Raw genomic sequence first — 24,541 nt, 5'->3', positions numbered from 1 at the left:
GTTAGTCTACTTTTGACTGTTACGCAGATTGTTCGTGCCCGTGTCTGCCGTTCTGTATTCGTCTGTTTCGTCGCTTCGTTTTTCTTTTGTTTGCCTTGACTCGTATTTGAGTACGACTTCGCCTTCAGTCGCACCGATTGCGATAGCCGTCGCGGATTCGCTTTTGGTAGACGTGAAACTAAACGATAAGTCCGTAGTACGAAAGCCAGGCGCTTCGGCGGTACTTTTACGCTCCAACGGAAACAGTAAACACAAATAAACCGCCGGGAAATGAATATTCTTTAAAATTGTGCAAATTAAAAGTGATTTTTTTTTTTTTTTTAAATAAGCTTTATGCTAATTTTAATAACAATATTACAATAATTAATTTATGTGAAAAATTATACAGACTACAAAGTTTTCGTTTTGCGTAGTTTGCAAGTTATTCTCTTATAAACGATCGTCAATATTCAAGTGACTTTTAATCCGCAACATACAATAAATACATATGTACATACACCATATAATCATCCGAGCAAACAAACACATTTAGGATAAATTTGAAGTTTGTGTTAAAAACAAAAATTTAAATTAAATGACAGTGCACAGTAATGAAATCGGTGTCTGTTTAGTAATGGTGCGTATAAAAAGTATACATAAGCATTTCATACACACTTACCTATGAATTTTTAATTTAAAGTGTTAGTTTTTACGTAATCGATGTAAAATATCTAAACATGCAAATTTTCCTTTTTTAACAATATTTAACAAGAAAAAAATATTTGAGTAACTTAAGGTGAATATGTTGCGATCCGTTGTAGTTGTTATTTGAGACATTATTTATGTATGTTCAAACAGTTAAGTGTCAATGTTTCCTGGCACCAGTGTTCATTTCTTTATTCTTGTTTTATTTTGTCCTTAATTCAATTTATTTACAAAGATTAACAAATAATAATAGTAAGGGAATAAACATTCAATAATAAAAAAACCAAGGCGGGACGGATATTGCTTCGCAGCAGCCGTGGTAGTAATATATGTTTCTATGGACATATGTACATATATATATTTTTGAATACAGTCATTTAACAAATTGGTTTCTAAATATAATTTTTATACCATACACCCATAGGGTGAAATGGTATATTAAAGTCGCCAAAATGTATGTAACAGTCAGAAGGAAGCATCTCCGACCCCACAAAGTATATATATTCTTGATCAGGATCAACAACCGAGTCGATCTAGCCATGTCCGTCTGTCCGTCCGTCTGTCCGTCTGTCCGTCCGTCCGTCTGTCCGTATGAACACCTAGATCTCGGAGACTGTAAGAGCTAGAGCCACCAAATTTGGTATGTAGACTCGTGTAGTATGTAGAGTGATCAAGTTTATTTCAAATTTTTGCCACGCCCCTTTCCGCCCCCGCAATTTAAAATAAGCGTTTATCTCAAAAACTATTCCAGCTAGAGACACCATATTTGGTATGTATGTATATTCGCTTAGTAAATGCACACATTTTGTATGTATAAAAATTTTGCCACGCCCTTTTTCGCCCCCGTAATTTGAAAAACTTGATTATCTCCCGTATTTTTTTACCTTATGCAATCATATTCGGCACACTTAAATTTAATACTAATATCTAGCAAAATACCATCAAAATCGGACAAAAAACAGTCGAGTTATGCATATAAACGTTTTTCCATAAGGCCGGAGTTGGCCGTTGGCTGGGGGCTCTAGGGTGCTCGTATGATTGAGTGAGCGATATACTAAGATATGCTTGTAAGAAGCATGTGAAAATGCATTTGTTTAATAAAGTTGAAATATTTGAAATAGTGAACAAATCGGACAAAAATATTTTTCTATAAGGTGATTTTTAGATCTGTATAATGCGATAAAAAAGGTTGTACATTTTTGCATGTGTTTCATTGTATTTGTATATTGAAAATAGAATTACAAACATTCGTTAGTCAGTTAATGTCTGCCAAATCAATGTACCTTAAATCTCAAAATGTCAGGATTTCAGACGTGGGGCGTTCGTTTGTATATTATTTGGTGATTAAGGAAAAAAATGTTGGAATGCAAGGTCATTAAAAATGTGTATTTCATAAGATTGGTAAAAAATGCTAACATCACTAGACAACAAAGAAAGTATGTACATGTGTGTACATATATGTACATACATACATATATGCATATGTGCACCGATATATTTATATGTTTTTAAACTTTGCCTAACATTTCTATATTCGATATATAGTACAATGCAAAGAACTTTATACATACATATATAACACCGTAAAACGAAATACGTATGTATATTCATGTGTGCATTCTTTTCCACTTTTGGTAATTTGATCGGATGGAAATATTGCAAGCCATTTCTGTCAAATGTAATTAAATTAACTCATACTTGAAACTAAGAACCTACACAAAAACCCTCATAAAAGTATAATAAACAAAAAATGTGTTTATAAACATACATACATATGTACATATGTCGTTCATTGCCGAAACAAAATCAAATCCAATCGCAGAGGAAAAAGAAACCAAATATAAAGTTTGAAGTAAAGTCACAATCTCGCGTTAAGATAAAAATTCCTTCCGAACGCTAATATACTTCTGCAAGGCAATTCTCGGCTTTTAAGTGGTTCTTTACTTTGGCCCCATATGAGGTGTCCAACAAACTTTGCTATTTACTTTTGATTTGACTCCGAACTTCATTTAGTTTAGCTAATAAAGTAATGATGCCTAAGAATGGACAGATAAGCTTCACCACATACCCATCCGTGGTCGATAATCATCAGACCGGCGGTTAGTTCAAAGCACTAGCTGATAACAGCGTTTGCAGTACCAGGCAAACACAATCGGTTACCTGTGTGCGAGACAAACGCCGAGAATTAAATTTTAATCGCAAAGGGGCCACTTGAATTGTGACTTAGAAGAATGTAAATCGATGAAATGATCACGGTGCAATAGCCTCTATGTTTTATTAATGCGGCATGTCCGGATTGAAATGTTTTTCTTAACCTTGGGTGTGTTACCAATGATAGTTTTGTTTACTAAAAATTCGCACGAGCCGAAAGAGTGGATTTCGATGCCTTGGGGTATGGTAAAGCATATGGTCTACGACAAAAAACGTATTTTACGCCTTGGATTATTTGTAAAACGTTAAATGGGAAAAGTAGTGCTCGTATGTATACTGCAAGGAATCCGAAACCTAGAAGTTGTCGAAAACAACCAAAGAGACGACGATAAACAAACCTGAAACTTGTTTGTCTCTCACGCAAGAGTCTATCCACATATATACCTATACCTATATGCACCAACAACGTATGTATGCATACCTTTTTTGTTAATGTAGTTTGTGGTTGTTGTTGTTTGCCGTTGTGTTCAGTTGTTACTGGCGATGCAGTTGGCTGAATAAAAGTGTCGACAAAGGTGCCTGATAGGCTTATACATACTTATGAGTATGTATGTATGTAGACAGTAGGGAACACTAAAAAAGTATTCGATATTTGTAGCCCCATCTCAAAGCAACCAGCCATTGAACATACTTACTATACAATCAAATTGATCTCAGGAGGTTGCCGTCGTTGACGGTTGTCGATGCAGTTGTTGCTTTTAGTTGTTTGTCGGTTATTGCTGTTGTTGCCGCTGTCGTTGCTTGCAGCAATCGGCTGTGTAATTTAAATCAACGTTGTCAATCGAAAACATGATTTGTTGGTAATGGCGGTCTGACTTTGAAGATCACCTGGAAGTCCGTTGAGAGTTTTATTTCTTAAGATTATCGTTGTATTGGTTGGTTTAACAGGCTGGCCAGGAAATTCGGATGTTGAAATGTATATTCGTGTAATGGGTATGGGGCTTATCAATTTGATATGTTTTTAATTAAATTTTAGATCTGTCAGGTAGGGGAATACGGTACAGTAGGCAAATAGTTTTAAACTGGTAAGTGCTCCATAATACTTATTAACTTTAATGAAGTAAGTAAGTCGTCTCGCCGACTTAGGTATACCATACACCAGTAAAGCAAATATTTAAAATTTATTAAAAAAAAGCATTTTCACATGCTTTTTACAAGCATATCTTAGTATCTCGCTCACTCAATCATACGAGCACCCTAGCGCCCCCACCAGCTGACGGCCAACTTCGGCCTTATGGAAAAACGTTTATATGCATAACTCGACTATTTTTTGTCCGATTTTGATCAAATTTGGTATTTTGCTAGATATTAGTATTAAATTTAAGTGTGCCAAATTTGATTGCATAAGGTAAAAAAATACGGGAGATAATCAAGTTTTTCAAATTACGGGGGCGGAAAAGGGCGTGGCAAAATTTTTACACATACAAAATGTGTGCATTTACTAGGCGAATATACATACCAAATATGGTGTCTCTAGCTGGAATAGTTTTGGAGATAAACGCTTTTTTTAAATTGCGGGGGCGGAAAGGGGCGTGGCAAAAATTTGAAATAAACTTGATCACTCTACATACTACACGAGTCTACATACCAAATTTGGTGGCTCTAGCTCTTACAGTCTCCGAGATCTAGGTGTTCATACGGACAGACGGACGGACGGACAGACGGACAGACGGACAGACGGACGGACAGACGGACATGGCTAGATCGACTCGGTTGTTGATCCTGATCAAGAATATATATACTTTGTGGGGTCGGAGATGCTTCCTTCTGCCTGTTACATACATTTTGGCGACTTTAATATACCATTTCACCCTATGGGTGTATGGTATAAAAAGGATTTGTACATATATCTTAAACCATCAAAAAAGTCGACAAATTGTGTTTATAAGGGTTTTATTAGATTATATGTGAAAACAAAACCAAACTCAAAATATGTTCTGCGATATGAATCTGAAGAATTTTTTTTACATATTCGCAGAATGCCGTTTCAACTCACCTCGCCGCTTCGTCGCCAAACACGCCTCCCACCAACGCCCCACAAACTCCACCGTCAACGCTGCCTACGTTGCCCTGTACTCCAAACCAACCGCTGACTGTGCCCTTAACTGGGCCTGGGCACAGTGGGATGGTTACATCTACCGTGCCACAAGGTGAGCGCTCTATATCGCCAGGTGGACCAACTACAGGTCCTCAAGCCCAAGCGCCCAGCGCCTCGCATGCGTCCGCTTCTTCAAACCCTAGCCGGTGCTGTGAAACAGGCCGCACCATTTATACGGATCCGGTTAGTGGGCAGTCGATTTGTTCATGCCAATATGATATGCTTAGCTACCAACGACTTGCGGCAGCTGGAGGTGTACCACTCGGAGTTTACCCCGAGGGAATGTCTGCATATCTTTCTGGAATCGGCGCCGAACAGCCTCCGTTCTACTCGAATACGGTACGTTAATTTTACCTTTTACTGTGGCATTTTCATCAGGCGTGTTGCTTGTAAGTCAATAAGGAGACAATGGGGCAATAAATTCATAAATGTATCCAGCGTTGGAGCGAAAGACCACCATCGTTGGCATCAACATCGAGGTCGAGATGGCGACATTCGATCGCTTACAAACCTACGGCTACATTGCTCCTGAACATGTGTCACACTGTTAAATCTTTGCTGTTTTTATAGAAGCGTTCCCAAACAGATTTGTCAAGCCTTGAAGTCCAGGCAGTAAGCTACACAAATTCGTATGAGATATGTCCATACCTGACCTTTCGTCTGCTGGAATGGTCTTTGTAATATTTCAAGTCATATTAGCAAGGGACCACATCAAGAGTAATATTTGTTTAGCTCGCCTTTGGACTGGCACTGAGCTTCGAATTGAAGATGGGAAAGGAAACGGCAATGGTCGGAGATAGGCCAACAATGGTCCATCTTCTCCATGTCTTTTGCCGCATGTTCAGCGCTTTACTCCTGGTCCATTGTTCGTCGAATTATTTCTAATAGCATCGTGTAATTTGTTTTTGTTTGCATACAATTCTATTTGGTTACAATGTTAGGACCACATGCCGTGCGAAGGGTTCAGTGTGGGCTCTGTTCTGAACTTCAGGTTCCGGTCCCGATGTAGCATTTTGTTTCCGAGAAACTACTATTATTAAGAAATAGTTAATTTCGGCAATGCCTGCCATTTAACCTATGGGAAGAATAAAAGAAAGAAACACAAATAATTTATTGAGCAAACATAATTTTTTTAGCGTTTATTTCTTATTATAAAGTCTGTACATAATTTTTTTTTCAAAGTGTCAATCCACATAATTGATTTGATCATCATAAAGACGATCCTCATGACGCGGCCCCAAAACGCATCAGTATGATTACAATCAACGATTATTTGCTTATACATAAAGACAAAAATATAGAACCGCAATACATTATAACAAAGAGCAGCAAACGAAATATGAAACCAGCTGACGATTATTAAGATTAAACTACGAGTTTAGTAGAGTCAGTAAAATTATCTATATATGCAAAAAAGCAGGGCAGAAAAGTAATGAATGAAAGTACTGCCGATGTTGTTTTTAATTTAGCATAGTCTACAAAATTCTATCATTTAGCTCGTTTAAATTAACCGTTTCCGGAAACAGACTCATTCTTTTCATGAACCCCTATTCAAATTATTTGCTTCTAAATTGATTGGAAAAATTACTTGTAGTGATTTTATAAGAGCTCTCAAATGACATTTTTCAGGTGACATTTTTCTCAGACGTGTTAACTACGAACACAACGCAAAACGAAAAACACGAGATTTGGATCTGAGTAGAACACTTTGGTTCGTTTCTTTTCGTTTTCTGTTGACATCTATCAGTTAACCGATTTGTAATATGGCTAGGTAACCAACGGGCTTAGAGAAAATATTATTAAGAAATAAATTAAAATTCAAGGAGTCTCAGAGAAAACCAATTGACTAACCTAATCAGTGCAATCGGTCTTTGTTTATTCTGGTTTGCTTTTCAACATGGTTGGGGTTAGGTTTTTGAATTTAGAAATTAAAGAAAAGAAAGAAAGTTTTTTTTGTACATTTTTTGCATTATTTGGAATAAGTGGTTTCTTATTTACCATTACGGAATTATGAACATTCTTACGCCCTTGCAAAGAGGGTATATTAATTTTTGTCAGAAGTGTGCAATGCATAGAAACTATATATATTCTTGATCAGCAAGTTATATAGACATGTTTGTCCGTCCTTCCATGATGCTGTTAAAGCTAGTTGAGTTGAGAAAAAAAACTTTTTATCTAAAAAGTCAAACTTCCGCAAAACGGCTTTCATTCTGAGTGTAGAGTTGTGTGGCGTTTATTACATATATACATACAGCTGCGAACTTAAAAATAGCACCACTTGCTGAGGTTATCTGTTCAAAGGATTCTTGGCTTTAATTTAAGGCTCAAGGAACATGTGAATACGTTTTTGAATGTTTCAATATTTACTACTAATGAAAACAAAAAAAAATTTTAGTAATTTCCAACGTATTCAAAGTTTTTCAGGGATTTTCTTCAAATACTCAAAAAATACCCGAAACTAAAAATAGCACCACTTGCAGTATTTGCCAAAATACTGTCGTATTTCGCAGAATTACATTGTAAAAAATACATGAATAACAGTCCGTGGATCGAAGTCAATTTTAAAAGCACTAGCACTAAAAAAAATCCAAAACTTTTAGATATAATAGGTCGGGGAAAACACTGCTCTGTGGAAAAGCGAAAGCTCATCCAAAACCAGGTTTTTGAGAGATAATAAGTCTGAAACTCGCATACGAAAGCCAAAACTGAAGGAGCAAGAAGTCGGTTGCTTAATCCGAGAGAACAATAGGGATCCTTTTAAGGCTGTATGCGATCTGGAAAAGGAATTGACCATCTCGACTAGCGACGAAATAGTTCGCAAGTACTTTCGGAAAAGCAATTTATAAGCCTGAACCCCCAGAAAGCTTCCATTTTTGAATGCGGGACATATTGCCAATCGCCTTAAGTTTGGCAAAAATTATTAGAATTGGCCTGTCCAAAAGTAGAGACACGTGCTATGGACTGATGAAAGTAAAGTTGTCATGTATGATGGAAATGGCTCTAGAGTATACGTCTGGCGTCCATATAACTCCAAATGCACCCTGAAGACTGTTAAACATGGCGAATCCAGTGTCATGATATGGGCCTGTTTTTATACCCTTGCAAAAAGTGTATATTAATTTTGGTCAGAAGTGTGCAACGCATAGAAGGAAGCATCTCCGACCATATAAAGTATATATATTCTTGATCAGCACGACGAGACGAGTTCATATAGCCATGTCCGTCCGTCCGTCCGTCCGTCCGTCTGTCCGTCTGTCCGTCCGTCTGGATCAACGCAAACTCCTCCTAGACCGTTAGAGCTACAGAGCTTGTATATACTGCAGGCGTTGTATATCTCGGATTCAGCCGGATCAGACCACTATATCATATAGCTCCCATACAAACGCCAAAGTCACGAACAGTGACTTTTCTCAATAACTTCGTAATTTTCAGAGCTATTGTCGTGAAATTTAATATTAGAGAGTTTATTACGCCTGTAAACGTCTGTGCCAAATTTGATCAAGATCAGGTGACTATATCATATAGCTCCCATAGGAACGATCGGTCGAAAACAGTGACTTTTGTCAATAACTTCGTTACTTTTGAAGCAATTGTCATAAAAATTTATATATCTCAGTTTAGCATAACTATTAATGACTTTGCCAAATTTAATTAAGATCGGGTAACTATATCATATAGCTCCCATAGGAACAATCGGTGGTGAACAGTGACTTTGATCAATATGTTCGTTATTTCCTAAGCCGTTCTTTCGCAAACATTAGACCTTTTACACAAAAAACTTGCAAGGGTATACAAACTTTGACGCGGTCAAAGTTAGCCCCGTCCCTCTGGTTATTATTAAGGTGTCGGTCTAATATAGTGCGTAAAGTCGTCTGTGGATCAGCATGTTTATGTAATTACCTTGGAGACGGTGATGCTACCATAGGCTGAGGATAATATGCCACTTATACGGGTCTTTCAACAGGACAACGACCCAAAGCACACCAGTAAGAAAGCCAGGCAGTGGTTCTCAGAGATTTCTCTAAATGTAATAGAGTGTTCGGCACGGTCACCAAGCCTAAACCCTATTAAAAATCTGTGGTCTGACATTATAAAAGCAGTTACTGTTGCAAAACCAACAAAAATAACACGTTTTGGGAGGAGTCCTGGAAGAAAATACCGGTCAAACGCTGTCAAGACCTGGTTAACTCATTGCTAAGACGTTGTGTAGCGGATTTTGACACTAAGGGCAACGGAACGAAGTGTTGAGTTTTTAATTTATTAATATTTTTAATAGCTAATCATAACATATTAATGAATTTTGTTTTTTTCTTTTTTTTTTCATTTTAACTAAATATTAACAAGTGGTGCTATTTTTAGTTTCGGGTATTTTTTGAGTATTTGAAGAAAATCCCTGAAAAACTTTGAATACGTTGGATATTATTAAAATTTTTTTTTTGTTTTCATTAGTAGTAAATATTGAAACATTCAAAAACGTATTCACATGTTCCTTGAGCCTTAAATTAAAGCCAAGAATCCTTTGAACACATAACCTCAGCAAGTGGTGCTATTTTTAAGTTCGCAACTGTATATGTGGCTTGTCTATCGAATGTATATATGACAGGTATATAATATAGTTTTTTGATTTTTAACAAACTTGCCAGAATTATTTTGTTGCTTAAGGTAATTGCCTAGTTTGCTGATAGTCGCATTAATGGCAAATAAGTTTTTCTGACACATTATTTCGCGGCCGATTGTTCCAATGGGAGCTACACGATATAATCGCACGATATTGATAACGTTTTGCACAGCTATTAATATTCAACTAACAAATTTTAATTTTTGTGTCGATAGCTTAGAAAATATCAAAGGTATTTAGAAAATTCACTGTTAGCGACCCATTTCTAAAGAAGGTAAATGATATCGCAGTCCTATCCGGTTGAAACCAAAATGTAACACCCCGGAAGGACATGGCTAAACCGTTTTGACGTACTGATTATGATTATATGTATATGTACATACGTATGTATATATGTACCTTATATGGTCGGAGATGCTTCCTTCTATGCGCTGTACACTGCCGGCCAAAATTACCAAAATTAATTGTACCTTTTATGCAAAGGCATAAAGATGACTACAATTTTAATTTATCCATAATTTTTTCCGATTTTCTGGGTTGTAATAGTAAATTTAAATTCAAACTTCATATTTATAATCATCCACATGAAAAAGAGGAAATTCAAGTATCATGAAAGTGCAACCATGTTGAAATATAACGCGCTATTTTGGATACGCCATGGTAATTATGGTCAATTTAAGTTATCACCTGAGGTAACAGAAGTACCCAAACTTCTGCTACTATCGACATGCCACGCTAAAAACTCACTTGAACATTGAAATGAGCGAGCATTTTTTATACCATACACCCATAGGGTGAAATGGTATATTAAAGTCGCCAAAATGTATGTAACAGGCAGAAGGAAGCATCTCCGACCCCACAAAGTATATATATTCTTGATCAGGATCAACAACCAAGTCGATCTAGCCATGTCCGTCTGTCCGTCCGTCCGTCCGTCTGTATGAACACGCAGATCTCGGAGACTATAAGAGCTAGAGACACCAAATTTGGTATGTAGACTCGTGTGGTATGTAAATATATAGAGTTAATTGGAATTTTGGCCACGCCCCCTTACGCCCCGAGAATTTACATAAAACTGTTTTTCTTAACAAGTATAACAGATAGAGACATCAAATTTGTTTTATATACTCGTTTAGTTAGCGCACAGAAAATAATTGTTCCAACTTTTTGCCACGCCCCCTTCCGCCCCCGGAATTTATATAAAACAGATTTTCTTAAAAACTTTGAAAGCTACCGACATTAAATTTGGTATGTGAGCAAGCTTAATAGACGCGCAGATATTGACTATTTAAAAATTTTGCCACGCCCATTTCCACCCCCGCAAATTAAACAAAACTGATTTTCTCGAAAACTAACAAAGCTAATGTCACCAAATTTAGTATGTATATTGGCTTAGTATGCGCGCAAAATACATATATTTTCATATGTTGCCACACCCACTTCCGCCTCCATAATTTAGAAAAAACCGATTGGCTCTTGCAATTTTTTGACCATCGCGATCAAATTTGGCAGACTAATAAATCTTATCTATTTCTACCAAACTATCAAATGGTAGAAAATCGGACTAGAAACATGCAAAATATACGTATGAACGTATTTTGCTACGCGATCCATAAGGGCAGAATTGGCCGTTGGCTAGTGGCGGCGCTAGAGTGCTCGTGTGTTTGTAGAGTGAGCGAGATAGCATATGGTTATGAGGCATGTTAAAACAATTTAATAGACATACATTTGGTTTTTGAAATTTTAAGTATTTGTTTCACCTGGTGTATGGTATACCCAAGTCGGCGAGACGACTTACTTACTTCATTATTATTAAATTTTTGTATTTGCAACTTGAAGTTTTTGTGACTTTGAGCCGATATTATCAGAAATACCTAAAAGCACCAGTCTCTCATCGAAAGAAGACAAATATCATACAAATATTCCACGGATATTTAGCAGCTCTGCTCCATTTGACAAAGAACAGACCATGTACATACATACATATATGCTCATTTAATTATTTTTAAAATATATATATATGCGTGTAATAAATCCCGAAGCAAAAACAATTTTACAAAATGAGTTTTGTGCCGAGCACAACTTATTTGATTCGAAACTACTGAATCGATTGTTCTGTTCATTTCATAGAGAAACTTTTATTAAAGATAGAATTAAAAGAAGAATGCTTGTGGAAATTGTTTTGCCTCGTTGTCGCTGCTATTGGTTATTTTGGCCTATGCCTCATGTTAATTGGCATTTTTTACCTAACAACAAAAATAAACTTTTCGATCGTAATCTAACTATCATCCTATGCCAAAAACAAAAAAGAAAAGGATTTTCCATGACGCGCGCCAGGGCCGGCGGCACGCGCTTAGCCCGAGTGGGTAGTGACAACAAATAATTAAATTATTTCAAAATTCTTAGCCATTTCATTACAATTTTGCCAAATCTTCGTAGATTTGGAATCACTAGTACTGTTCATAATTTCCCCAACAATTTCTATCTTTTTATGTGAATCGACGACACAATGCTCAGAGTGCTGTGGATCTTTGTTCAGAATTTCGATACGATCGAAAATTTCGATACCACAAAATACGTGATTTACAGAGAATTTCCGAGTGGGTAATTACCCACTCGGCAATTTTCCGAGTGGGTAGTACTACCCATACTACCATAGGCTGCCGCCGGCCCTGACGCGCGCCATTTCCTCCAATATGTTGAGGTAGCTCAGCAGAAGTTTAAAAAGTTCCATTTAAAATGCATTTACATACATACATATATCCAACATACGACAAATAAGTATATAGCAAACACACGAAAAATTTTTGAAACATGTACCTAATGTCTTCATTTGAAAGGTAGGAGTTCGGATCGTCTTCTAAATGCCGCACAGCTGCATAAATCATCTGGCGGCCGTAATTAGTCACTTTGGCGTGCCGACGGCGCTAGTGTCGCGTAAACTTGAGCAATTTTTCTTTGCATCTATCGGTAAATATCATTCAACTAGAGTTGTTAAAACGTCTGCTCGGTGCGGCAGATTCATTACTTTGACGCAACTTGTCAGGCGCCTGTCACATTGACGCAACTCTGGAATATATTTCTTGATCTTCGGCACATGCACATGGTAAACGATGGATGGATGTGACTGCAAATGGTGGATGGTTGAAAGTAGATGGTGGTGCAACCGCGTAATGCGGCACTGGTGTCATTTCGAATGGCATGGAACATTTGAACAGCACCGCCCGCTAACAAATAGGCCGGGCTAGACCAACGCCCGGTGTTTTTGTTGAGGGCGTTGACGGCTGCTGCCTTATATCTTATTAATAAATTTGTCAACACGCGAGTGACAGGCTGTCCGCCTGCGACCCGCCTGCCAGCAGTCTATCCGTTTATCTATTTATCCTAAGGGTCGACGTTTGCATTGAAGTCGACCCATATGCTACATCCTTAATATTATTCAATTAGCCAGTTGAGTGAGGACCGAGTATGAAATTTACGGTAAAAGGTTTTTTCAGAGCACAAAGGTACACACACAAACATAAAAATGAATCGCAAGCGCAATTTCTGATATGATGATATTAAATGAACACATTTGTTTTGAATTTGTGAGTACATACATACATGCCTCCTGAACGTGTTTTAAATTCTTTTATCTTCAGGATAAGTTCAGATGCTTGTCTATTAACTTGCGTATTTTCCGCGTCGCACGATGCAGGTATTATATTTTACATTAAACAACATACTGAGGTTAACATGACTCTCAGTTGCATTCGGAGCGGCAACCGCCACGTACATTCATTTCCTTTGGGATGTACCTACATATTGTCGCTGGGAAGTTAACTGCAAAATGTAGCAAAGATGAACTAAACATAGGAGGATTCACTCACTCATTCACGCAAAGCCGTGCGTGTCACTTTCGTATACACATACGTGCGTATGTATGTACACACTTACGCTTACGTTCACTTTAGATACTAAACAACCCTCACGGCAAAAGCTACAATGCCTCCCCCCCCACCTCTCTCTCTCTCTCGTCTTCTCACACTTTTACCATCACCCACCACCCAACCACGCACCAGAACCTTTCAATTTATAAGTGGAAACCACCAGGATACATGCACTGATTTGTCAACTTTCAAAATGTCGAAGTGTTGCCGTATTATTTTGGGGGTTGGTGCTCTAATGGCAAGGTGACGGGACAACGCAAAGATGTGGGGTGGAGTATAAGTGCCGGTATGGGTTCGGGCAGGCTGTCGTGGTGCCATGAGCCTAGGCAAAGTACTAAATACATTTACTGCTCTTGCCAATTTCATTGTTGTTGCTGTAAGTGTTATGGAAAGTTTTTGTGTTGCTGCCGTTGTTGTTTGGCTTTTTGGCAAAGTTGAAAATGTTCGTTAACAGTAAATTTTGCACTTTTATATGGTTTTCGCATGTACACAAAAGGCCATGACTTTGGAGCAAGGAAAGAAAGAAATACATGAATAAACAGCAACTATAATAGAGAGAGAAAGAATAACAGCAACGAAGGCAGGCTAGCAGGCAAGTATAAAGCCAATGCCAGAGTTAAGAATGAAGACGGCGTCAGAATTGTCGTGTGTATAAGGGTGCAAGTGTGAATGCCTGCCTTTAACAGGCAAATTAGTCGTCATGGCAACCCAAACGAACAAGTCACAAACAACCAATAGTAAGACCATCAGCTACAAGAAGAAATACTGTGTTCACGCAACTTTTTAATCTAGAGCACAAATTGTCATCGCTTTGTGAGTTATGCCTACATACACATACATAAATATATAAACTTAGCTGTGCCCGAGTCTACAAAAAAAGGCTCATCTTATTTCCCCATTGCACTAGAAAGGTACTTCACACATTCTTTTCAGAAGTCAAAGTTCTCGTGGTTGTAGATTTCAATTTAAGTTTTCTTTCTGATTCGATTTTTAACGAATGTGGACGCAGTCATTGAGTACAGGCTGGAATGCACAATAAAAACGTGCATTTATTTTTAAATCGAAGCAGCAATTAATTAACTCGACCCGTCATTACACGCATTATTCGCATTGTATCGTATCAAAGCAACAGACCACAGGAGCCGGCCACAGTTGTGTAGTCATAGCCCGGAGCTGACATCGACGTTCAATAAGTCTTTATTGACGTTTGGCGTGAATTGTACACAGTTGTTGAATTTGCCTTGAAATGAAGACAAAGATTAAATTTAAATTATTTAATGTTTTTAAGGGGGTAAGGATAATTTGAAAACGGAAAGAGTTATTGAAATTATTACCCTCTGCAAGGGTATAAAATATAGTGAAAATGTTGTAGGTAATTCGACTCGCCGACTTCGGTATACCATGCAACAAGTAAAACAACTGTAAGTACGATTTTGATCTTATAGTTGGGAATTTATAAAAAAAACTCTGAGATAATTAAGCGGTTACTATAGTTAGAACATATTTGTATAAGTGTGTATGTATGTATGTAAAGCTCGAATGGATTGATGCAAGGCATAGCCTTCTAACAGCTTATGTGTAAGAAAGAAATAAGTCATATTTCAAAAGGATGGATTGGAAAAAAATCATTACTGCATACTTGGTTCTGAAAGGAATTAAGAATTTCCGGATCGACTTGTAACCGATTAGAATTAGAATTCCAATACAAGGATCTGAAAAGTACCTTTTGTATTCTTGTTGTACCAAATTTGTGCACAGGTTTGTGATAAGGGAACTTTCATCAATCAATTTTAACTGATGACGATACCGAAAATTTGTTTGATATTCTGTTTTAAAAAATAGACAACTGCATATCGGCAATGTTCAGATGAGCGATTTTCTTTTTTCATTCTCAAATAACAGAGAGGTGTTGCTTAAAGACAGTTCGGTTGTCGGTTTTCCAATATTACAATTATTAAAAGTTTAAATGTGATCCAATATAATCTATATTTTGATATGAGCCAACTTAACATTCAACTTACCTGCCCAAGTTCAAGTAATGCAATGTTTTTGCAGTCAAATGCGTTAACTCTGCTGGTAAAACTATACTCAACTTGCAAACAAGTTCGGTTTGAAGTGATCAATGTAGTGCGCATTGGCTGCTGTGCACAAATTTAAACGCAAATGAAGTCTAGAACATGTTCAATGTTCCTAATATTATACACATACCCAAAACAGCACGGCATGCTACAAGCCATGAGTCGGGTGACAGCTCATGACAGTGGCAACGGTAGTAATGACAATGTCAGTGTCTGTGCTGGTGCAATTTTTAAAAGTTCTTGCATGTAAGCCCAAGCAGTACCTACAATTTATGGTCTATTATGTCCAATTGCCTTTTCTTATATTGCTTATTTTCTGCATACACACCATGCACGCACAAGCAGAAGGCTCAAACCAAATTTTTTGTTTCAATTGCACTTGGCAGAAACAGACCTTGATCCCCAACTCGTTCCCGATCCTTCGCCAAATATGCATATGGATGTATACATATGTATGCATAGACGTTGGTTTGATAGCTCCGTACGATAATTGTAGAGGCAAAAGGCAAACCGGTTCCATATGACTACGGCCTATTGGCTTCATTGAGAAATAAAAATCCCAATGCTTGTACACATTCAAGTATTGTAATTCAATATTGTCTACCCTCACGGAAAGGTTGTAAAAGTTTTGTTAAATGTCTTCTGCGAACTGCTTTTGCTGTAGATTGTTTATACTTTTTGTGTTGTTTTTTGTTTGCTGTTTATTTTTCCCTTCGTTTGCATCAGATCTGAACATGTCAACATCGACTTTGGCTCTTATTCTACTGATCCAAGTTTATCAGTCTATCGCAGTACTCACACTTACCCCATGCTGCGAATGCGAGTCTTCGATATATCCTCTTGATAACAACATTCCCTTGTTGGCGACGCAAAAATATTTCCGCTTTCGCAAAAGTCTTACCAGGCATCAATACAACCATGTGTATGGCCGCTGCAGACAATTGCTTTTGTATTCCACGGAACCTATAACAACAAGGGTCCTGTGGTGTCAGCAACCATGGCATTACCATTGCAGTGTGGTTGTGCATCATTAAGACTAACACTGACCTTTAAGTAGATTAAATTTTACCTGCGGATTCTTGGGTTTTGGTCGACAATGCGCAGAGAACTCAACAAGCCCCAAAAGGTTTCTGGGCCTTATTTCGTCTTAGATTTTAGCCACAATTAAGCAGCTGATCAACGGCTCACCGTTACATACATATGTACATACATAGTACTTACAATTAGAATTGAGTACTTATTGTCTGAAATTGTACTATTATTGCATCGACTGCTTCTATTTTATTCACAGACAATGTTCTGTGTACAATCTACCATAATTATCACTTACTACTACATAACGAAAAGCTGACATCTACCGAAGTATTTTTTAAACAAGACAAAATTACTTAATGGTTTTACATACATACGTATGTACATATAAATTGCTGTGCTTACTTAATCAACGTTTTGCAAATCAACACGACCTATTTGACATTTTGAGTTTATAACTGCATGCAATTGTACATATGTATGTATGTTTGTATAAATGTATATTCGTAAATACACACATACATACTTACTTATTTATGATCTGGCATTAGTTCTTTTTAGTATGCAAGACCGGGCGTCTTCTTTATTTTACGATTTTAATTAAATGTAATGTAGAGACACTTATGTATACATACAAACATACATACATTGTATACATACATAATGGCTTATTAGCAATTCAATTGCACCCAAGAACATGGAACCAACGCATTCTTGAAGGCGATGCAGACGACAACGTAAAATTGTCGTCAGTTTGAAGCCACGTCTTGACCACATGGCTTACTGATAGTGGCCATTCGCTTCGATGCTCCCTTATCACTTGCTCTCGCAGTGGACTAAAATTTAAATTCAGATCATCAATTCATCTATCTATTCTACTGAAACCTAACACCCCACTCAAACTAAAATCCAAACCGAAACCATTGGACTATTGATAACAAATTCACATCGGTTTCTTCTAAAACCCAAAAATAAACTCGACACGTAAAAAATGTATAAGTGATTTGTTCAACATGATTTTTAATAATGTTGGGTTTAAGGTCTTGACTGTTGTTCGGTCAGTTCAAATGAAATATTGAGCAATGTTGTTATATGTGTATTTGAATGTTCAAAACTTATGATGTTTTTTTTTTTTGTTTTAGGCCGGGATAGATTTAAAGGAAAACCTTGTTGCGGGCACTTCACCATGGCCTTACCCGTCAATGTATCACCCATATGATGCAGCGTTCGCTGGCTACCCGTTTAATAGGTAAGATTAAAATACATATGCATCTATGTATATGCATGTATATACATATGTGAATAAGTAGGGCTTGATTTTGAATCATATTGAATCAATGGTTTGGAAAGCATTGACAATCCATCCATCCAAAAACTTAGACGGTGGTCCGACAGGCGTTGTTCGGCACATAAGCGTCGAAACGTGAGCTGTAAGCCAATTTACTCACGGTTTACTTACCATACAGTCGAGCTAATCCAGGATGGTCAGCCCTTGTCAGTTCAGTGCATTAATCTGCATTCAAATGCCAACCAAGTTTGCGTAATGCACATGTATATTATTTTAGCGTTCCATATGCAAGAGTGCATTGAAGTAGTCATGCATTTTAGCACTCATGCCTTCTCAAATTTTTTCCTTAACCACAAAATTTATTAACTTGTAATTGGTCGTGTGCACTTTACCTGCTGCTTCCGCCGAACCCCATTGCCACTGACATAAATTTCCAAACACGATTGGTGATTAAACATTAAACAGTTGACAACATCCCGTCACGTCACCTGCACATTTATTCCTTATTGTTTCCAGTTGTATTAGTTGTTACCATGCACCCGTAGGGTGAAAATGAAATATATGTATATATGTATATGTATATGTATATGTATATGTATATGTATATGTATATGTATATGTATATGTATATGTATATGTATATGTATATGTATATGTATATGTATATGTATATGTATATGTATATGTATATGTATATGTATATGTATATGTATATGTATATGTATATGTATATGTATATGTATATGTATATGTATATGTATATGTATATGTATATGTATATGTATATGTTATGTATATGTATATGTATATGTATATGTATATGTATATGTATATGTATATGTATATGTATATGTATATGTATATGTATGTATATGTATATGTATATGTATATGTATATGTATATGTATATGTATATGTATATGTATATGTATATGTATATGTATATGTATATGTATATGTATATGTATATGTATATGTATATGTATATGTATATGTATTTATATGTATATGTATATGTATATGTATATGTATATGTATATGTATATGTATATGTATATGTATATGTATATGTATATGTATATGTATATGTATATGTATATGTATATGTATATGTATATGTATATGTATATGTATATGTATATGTATATGTATATGTATATGTATATATGCACAAATTTGAAAAACTAAAAAATTAATTCAACTGCCAAATGATCAAAGGCTGATGGCTGTCAGCGCAGGTGTTTCACGCTCAGTGACACTTAGCATGTAAACTTACATTAATTAATTCTACTGCAAGAGCATCAGTTGACATCGTGAGTGGTACAGACAGCTAGCTGGAAACCAAACGATGCAAGTACATAAGTGTGTTTGTCATTTGTACATATGAACATACATACATATATAGCAACATACGCATGTATATAAATATGTGATGACTTACATATGGTACATATGTATGTATTTATATAATATGAATACAAAAACATATTACAAAAACAAAAAAAAGATAAAAGACAGTTGTTGTCCATGTCTTCTCTCTTAAAACATGCATTCATTAGCCGTCAGCCTTCCAGCTCCCATAGCGAAAAGACCCCGAAAATGCCAGACTGACCAGAAAGTGCCAGAATGGCCGGATATTGCAGGCCGTAAAAATGCGTTTGTGATGAACACATTTGAGGCACAACGATTGAAACAATTGTTCAGAAGAAAAAGTATCAACGTGCATTCGAATATGTCGTACATACTTTTATATGTCGTATATGTATGCAGTTATAATGTGGTGGTATATTTAGCGAATATAGTTCACAACAGCTGCTTCGCGAAAGCAAATGAATTTTACTGTTTCTGACTTCTGTTCATTCAGCCGTTTTTAACATTCTTAGACAAGCTTATTTTATTTGCATTTATATATTTTACAGAGAGACCGTTAGAAGGGAGGAGGAGCAGGGGGTTTTATACAATGTGAAAGCATCTTAAATTCTAAATAAGTCAAACTTTCTCATTTCTTTCAGTTATGGAATGGATTTAAATGGCGCTAGACGAAAAAATGCAACCCGCGAAACAACATCTACCCTCAAAGCTTGGTTAAATGAACATAAGAAAAATCCTTATCCCACTAAAGGGGAGAAAATAATGCTGGCCATTATCACAAAAATGACGCTCACTCAGGTGTCAACCTGGTTTGCCAATGCGAGAAGAAGACTGAAAAAAGAAAACAAAATGACTTGGGAGCCACGAAATCGTGTCGATGATGATGAGGCAAATATAGATGATGACGATGACAAAAACACTGAGGAAAACGATTTGCTAGGTACGAAAATATGTTGTAAACACCAACATATATTCTAAAAATAGGTAGAATGTAAATAATATGGAAAAGCAAGACTGAATTTTTTAGAGATTGTTGTGGCGTAAAAATTACCTATATACAATTGGCTTTTTCGCTTTAGTGTAACTATAAATATTTTTCCGGCACGAACTAACATTTAAAATGTTGCTTGGCTAATTGCAGATGCAAAAGACTCAGGTCTTGGATCTAATGAAGACAAGGACCGTAGTGGAAGGCTAGGTGATATGTTAACTGAGCGTCCTGGTGAAAGCAATAACAGTGAATGGTCGGAATCTCGGCCAGGTTCACCGAACGGATCCCCCGACTTATTTGACCGTCCTGGAAGTATGCCACCTGGAACCCATCCGTTGTTTCACCCTGCAGCACTTCATCATCACTTTCGGCCACCGGCTGGCTCTCCACCAGACATTGCCGCATATCATCATCACCAGCAGCAACTGTTGCAACAGCATCAACAGTCGCAACAGACATCGGTAGGAGGAACATCTAAACCGCGCATATGGTCTCTCGCTGATATGGCATCTAAAGATAGTAAGGAACCAGTCACTATGACCAAAGACAGCACTGCCAGCGAGCTGCCACAATCGCATCCTGGTTTTTACGCTCATCCGAGTCAACATTCTTCACCTGGTAAGATAATGTCACCATTAGCTGCTCGGATCCCCAATTATGCGCCATATGTGCGACCCGACCTCTACAGGGGCTTTTACGGACCGGCTGCAGCCCATTTAGGAGCGCCAACGCAGGAATTTTTGGAACATCAGCGATCTTTTGGCGCTAGCCTAGTAGCCCACAATGGTCTTGGCATGAATCCATTGCTGTGGAAAGCCGCTGTATCGGGCGCGACAAGTGGTCCCCATTTTGCACCTTTAAGCTTAACTACAACGAGCAACACTGCACAGCAAATGGCTCTCCCTCCGGTTGTGTCGCCGTCGGCATCTAGTTCATCATCGTCAATGGGCTGCGATGTCGTCCACATCCCGACAAGTAGTGCCCAAACATCCGCCCAAAATCTAATGGGACCGATTTCCAGCAATTCCACCGCTTCATCTTCTTCCTCCAATTCAGGAAAAATCTCACCAGGTGTAAATGTAACATCTCTTAGTGCAAATCCATGACATTCATCGGCCTGCGCATCGCCCCAGCCGTCTGCTGTTTCAAATACATCGACGGCATCCCCAATCTCGGCGTTTCGTTCATTGGTCGCATTTCGCGAGCAACACTTGAAACAGCAATCCCCCAAACTGGCTCTACTTCGGCCGTGACCACTATAAATTTCGCAGCTTGGGCAAAGAAAGGTATACACTTTCGGACAATAATTCATATGTGATTATTCGGTATTTTAATTAACGCCGCTTATACCAAAAAGCAAGCCAATTCGTAGACCGCAGCGGGTTTCCTTTCACGAGGACCGTAACCAGACCCAACCGCTGCCAATGACTTTGTGCAATTTTGTGAGAATGAAAATCCTGAAACTAACGAAGATAGGTTTTTTTTTTTTTTTTTGGTAATACATACAACATATACAATCAGAGCTTATAGAATGTAAATTTGAAAGAGTTAGTGAAACAAAATTACAAACAACAATGATAACCGGCAACGCCATAGCCCACTATTCGGACCAGTATGGGATGTCGGACTAGGAAGTAAGCAATCTAGCCAGCTTGATTCATGCTTTTGGTTATAATGAAATGTCGCTGGTATCTTTAACTTTTAATTAACGTTAGTTTATGCACAACTTAATGTGCAAGCATACTCTAACACACATATAGGTTTTTTTTTTTTTTTTTAATAAACATTGACATCATTCAATTAAATAGATTAAAGGACGTGGGAGAGGATACAAAACATATCAACCCAAACGTCAGATCCTATTCCTTCCTCCATCGCTTCTTGGACTCAATAGTAGCCGAAACCAAAAAAAAAAAGGAATTTAAAAAATTAATTAACAAGAACTTTGATTTAGTTGTTATTGTTTTTATCGTCTTAAGTTACCAATTTGTTCCTGTCGTTTGTAAAATTAATTTATTAATTTTTTCTTTTTCGTATGAATATAAGTACCTATATCATATATTTGGTAATCTATATATTGTATTTGATGTACTTTATGCACAAATCGTATCTAAGCTTGCATAATTATAGCGTCCTAAGCAAATAGTGTAAATTAGTACAACTGTATATAAATATAGATCAACCCATATAATAAAGAAATTAAATTGGTCTTATGAAAAATATATAAATTATAAATGTAGCAATTATTTAAGTCTATGGGAAGTGACAGTTTTGCCTTTAACCAAATTTTTACTTTTTATGTTTGGTTTCGTCAAAACCTACTAGATGATTTTATACATTACAGCCGAAGATTGAATTCATAAGCTTACTAGTACAACATTATAAATTTGAAGTTGGGTTTGTGGGCTCTATTAGTTTTCCGATGAAGAAGAATTAATGAATCATTCGATTAATATATAGACTGTAGGCTAATATATTAAAACGTTATAGTATCGTACAATCAACAACAATAATTTTTACCACTGAACGAAAAAAACAAAATGAAATACCAAAGAAGCTAACTTCGGATATGCCGAAGTTTATATAGCCTTCCAGTCCTTGGCAATAATATTTTTTAAATTTTGTAATTTCTTTCCCTGCAATTCAATTCATCAATACACTAACAAAACATTATTACTCTTTTTACTACAATTTTTTCTTCTTCCATCATTCCTTCAGCAAAGTACGGTGGCGGAAAAAGAATTTTGAACATGTAAGAATAATATTGCCAAAGACTGCAAGGGTATATAAGCTAATTAAAGTTAGCTTCTTTAATATTTAAATGTAAATACATATAGTAATATCGCGATTGGGATTAACAATCGCCCGAATAATATATCATAGAAAACTTTGAGATTGGTTTAATAAACAATACTCAGTGGTAGAAAATTCCCTGGACACATTCAAAAACGGATCATTTTTGGTGTCACAAATGGCAACTGTTGAACTATTTTTAAGTACTTCAAATATTTACCTCTGTATGCAGCACAATAAATTCTTGTATTCTTCTGAGGAGTGCAACAAAATAAATTTAGATAGTTTTACATATGTACAGTTTTGTTGTACATCTACTATTAAGTAGATAGTCGGCTGGTCTTGTACACATCTCTCCACTTGTTTTTGAGCTAAGGTGGCTAGTCACATTAATTAATCAAAACTTTGGTTTTTAACTTTATATGCAAACGTGTGGTATCATCACGATGACACGAAAACCTCGGTTCTATTTAAATATTGGGACCTGTGAAATGTATTTCGTAAAAATCCTACAATGGTATTATATATGTATAAATATATAAAATATTTGCAACACTTTATTTGTGAATAAAAATATTTTAATAAAATCTGAACCAACAGATAACAGGCAACTTTTTCTTTCTAAACGGAATTGCTCTTGCTGTTTACTGCAAGATAAGTATACCTTTTTGCACTTTATATTTGAGGTAAATATAATTGTAAATGTCACCGAAGAACCAATTCTATCTCCATATGCTTCAAAAAGTCTGAAATCATGTTTAATAAATTACGGCTATATGATATGGTTATGACTACATGATAGTCATTTTGATCAAATTTGAGGAGTTTAGCTAATTAAGTTATTTGCTAATTTGCGGACGGTCGCAATTTGTAAGTTTATTCATATTCTAATAAAAAACCAGAGGGCCGGGGCTAACTTCGACCGCGTCAAAGTTTGTATACCATTGCAACATTTTTGGTAACTCTTTCCTTACCTATCAAAGTGGAAAGTTAAGTTAAGTGGAAAACGAAGTTATTGACAAAAGTCACTGTTTTCGAAAGATCGTTCCTATGGGAGCTATATGATATAGTCACCCGATCAAATTTGGCATAGTCGTTTATATGTGTAATTAACTCACCAATATTAAATTTCACGACAATAGCTCAAAAAATAACGAAGTAATTAAGAAAAGTCACTGTTCGTGACTTTGCCATTTGTATGGGAGCTATATGATGTAGTGATCCGATCCGGCTGAATCCGAGATATACAACGCCTGCAGTATATACAAGCCTACATGCAAAATCTCAGCTATGTAGCTTTAACGGTCTAGGAGGAGTTTGCGTTGATCCAGACGGACGGACGGACGGACATGGCTATTTGAACTCATCTCGTCGTGCTGATCAAGAATATATATACTTTATATGGTCGGAGATGCTTCCTTCTATGCGTTGCATACTTTTGACCAAAA

At 36.7% G+C, this 24,541-nt stretch overlaps 1 protein-coding gene across 1 annotated transcript; it reads left to right on the top strand.

The window, feature by feature from the left end:
- LOC6648848 (iroquois-class homeodomain protein IRX-6) lies at positions 1 to 22,478 on the top strand. The gene is made up of 5 exons (XM_002070803.4): positions 1 to 616; positions 4,874 to 5,332; positions 17,793 to 17,899; positions 19,951 to 20,249; positions 20,451 to 22,478. Exons 1-5 carry the CDS (start codon positions 575 to 577, stop codon positions 21,404 to 21,406), a joined length of 1,863 nt encoding a protein of 620 aa, XP_002070839.3. The 5' UTR covers positions 1 to 574; the 3' UTR covers positions 21,407 to 22,478.
- Positions 22,479 to 24,541: the final 2,063 nt, after the last annotated feature.

The sequence above is a fragment of the Drosophila willistoni genome (assembly GCF_018902025.1).
Source record: "Drosophila willistoni isolate 14030-0811.24 chromosome XR unlocalized genomic scaffold, UCI_dwil_1.1 Seg106, whole genome shotgun sequence".
Lineage (NCBI taxonomy): Eukaryota > Metazoa > Arthropoda > Insecta > Diptera > Drosophilidae > Drosophila > Drosophila willistoni.
This window is presented reverse-complemented; position numbering and strand designations above follow the sequence as displayed.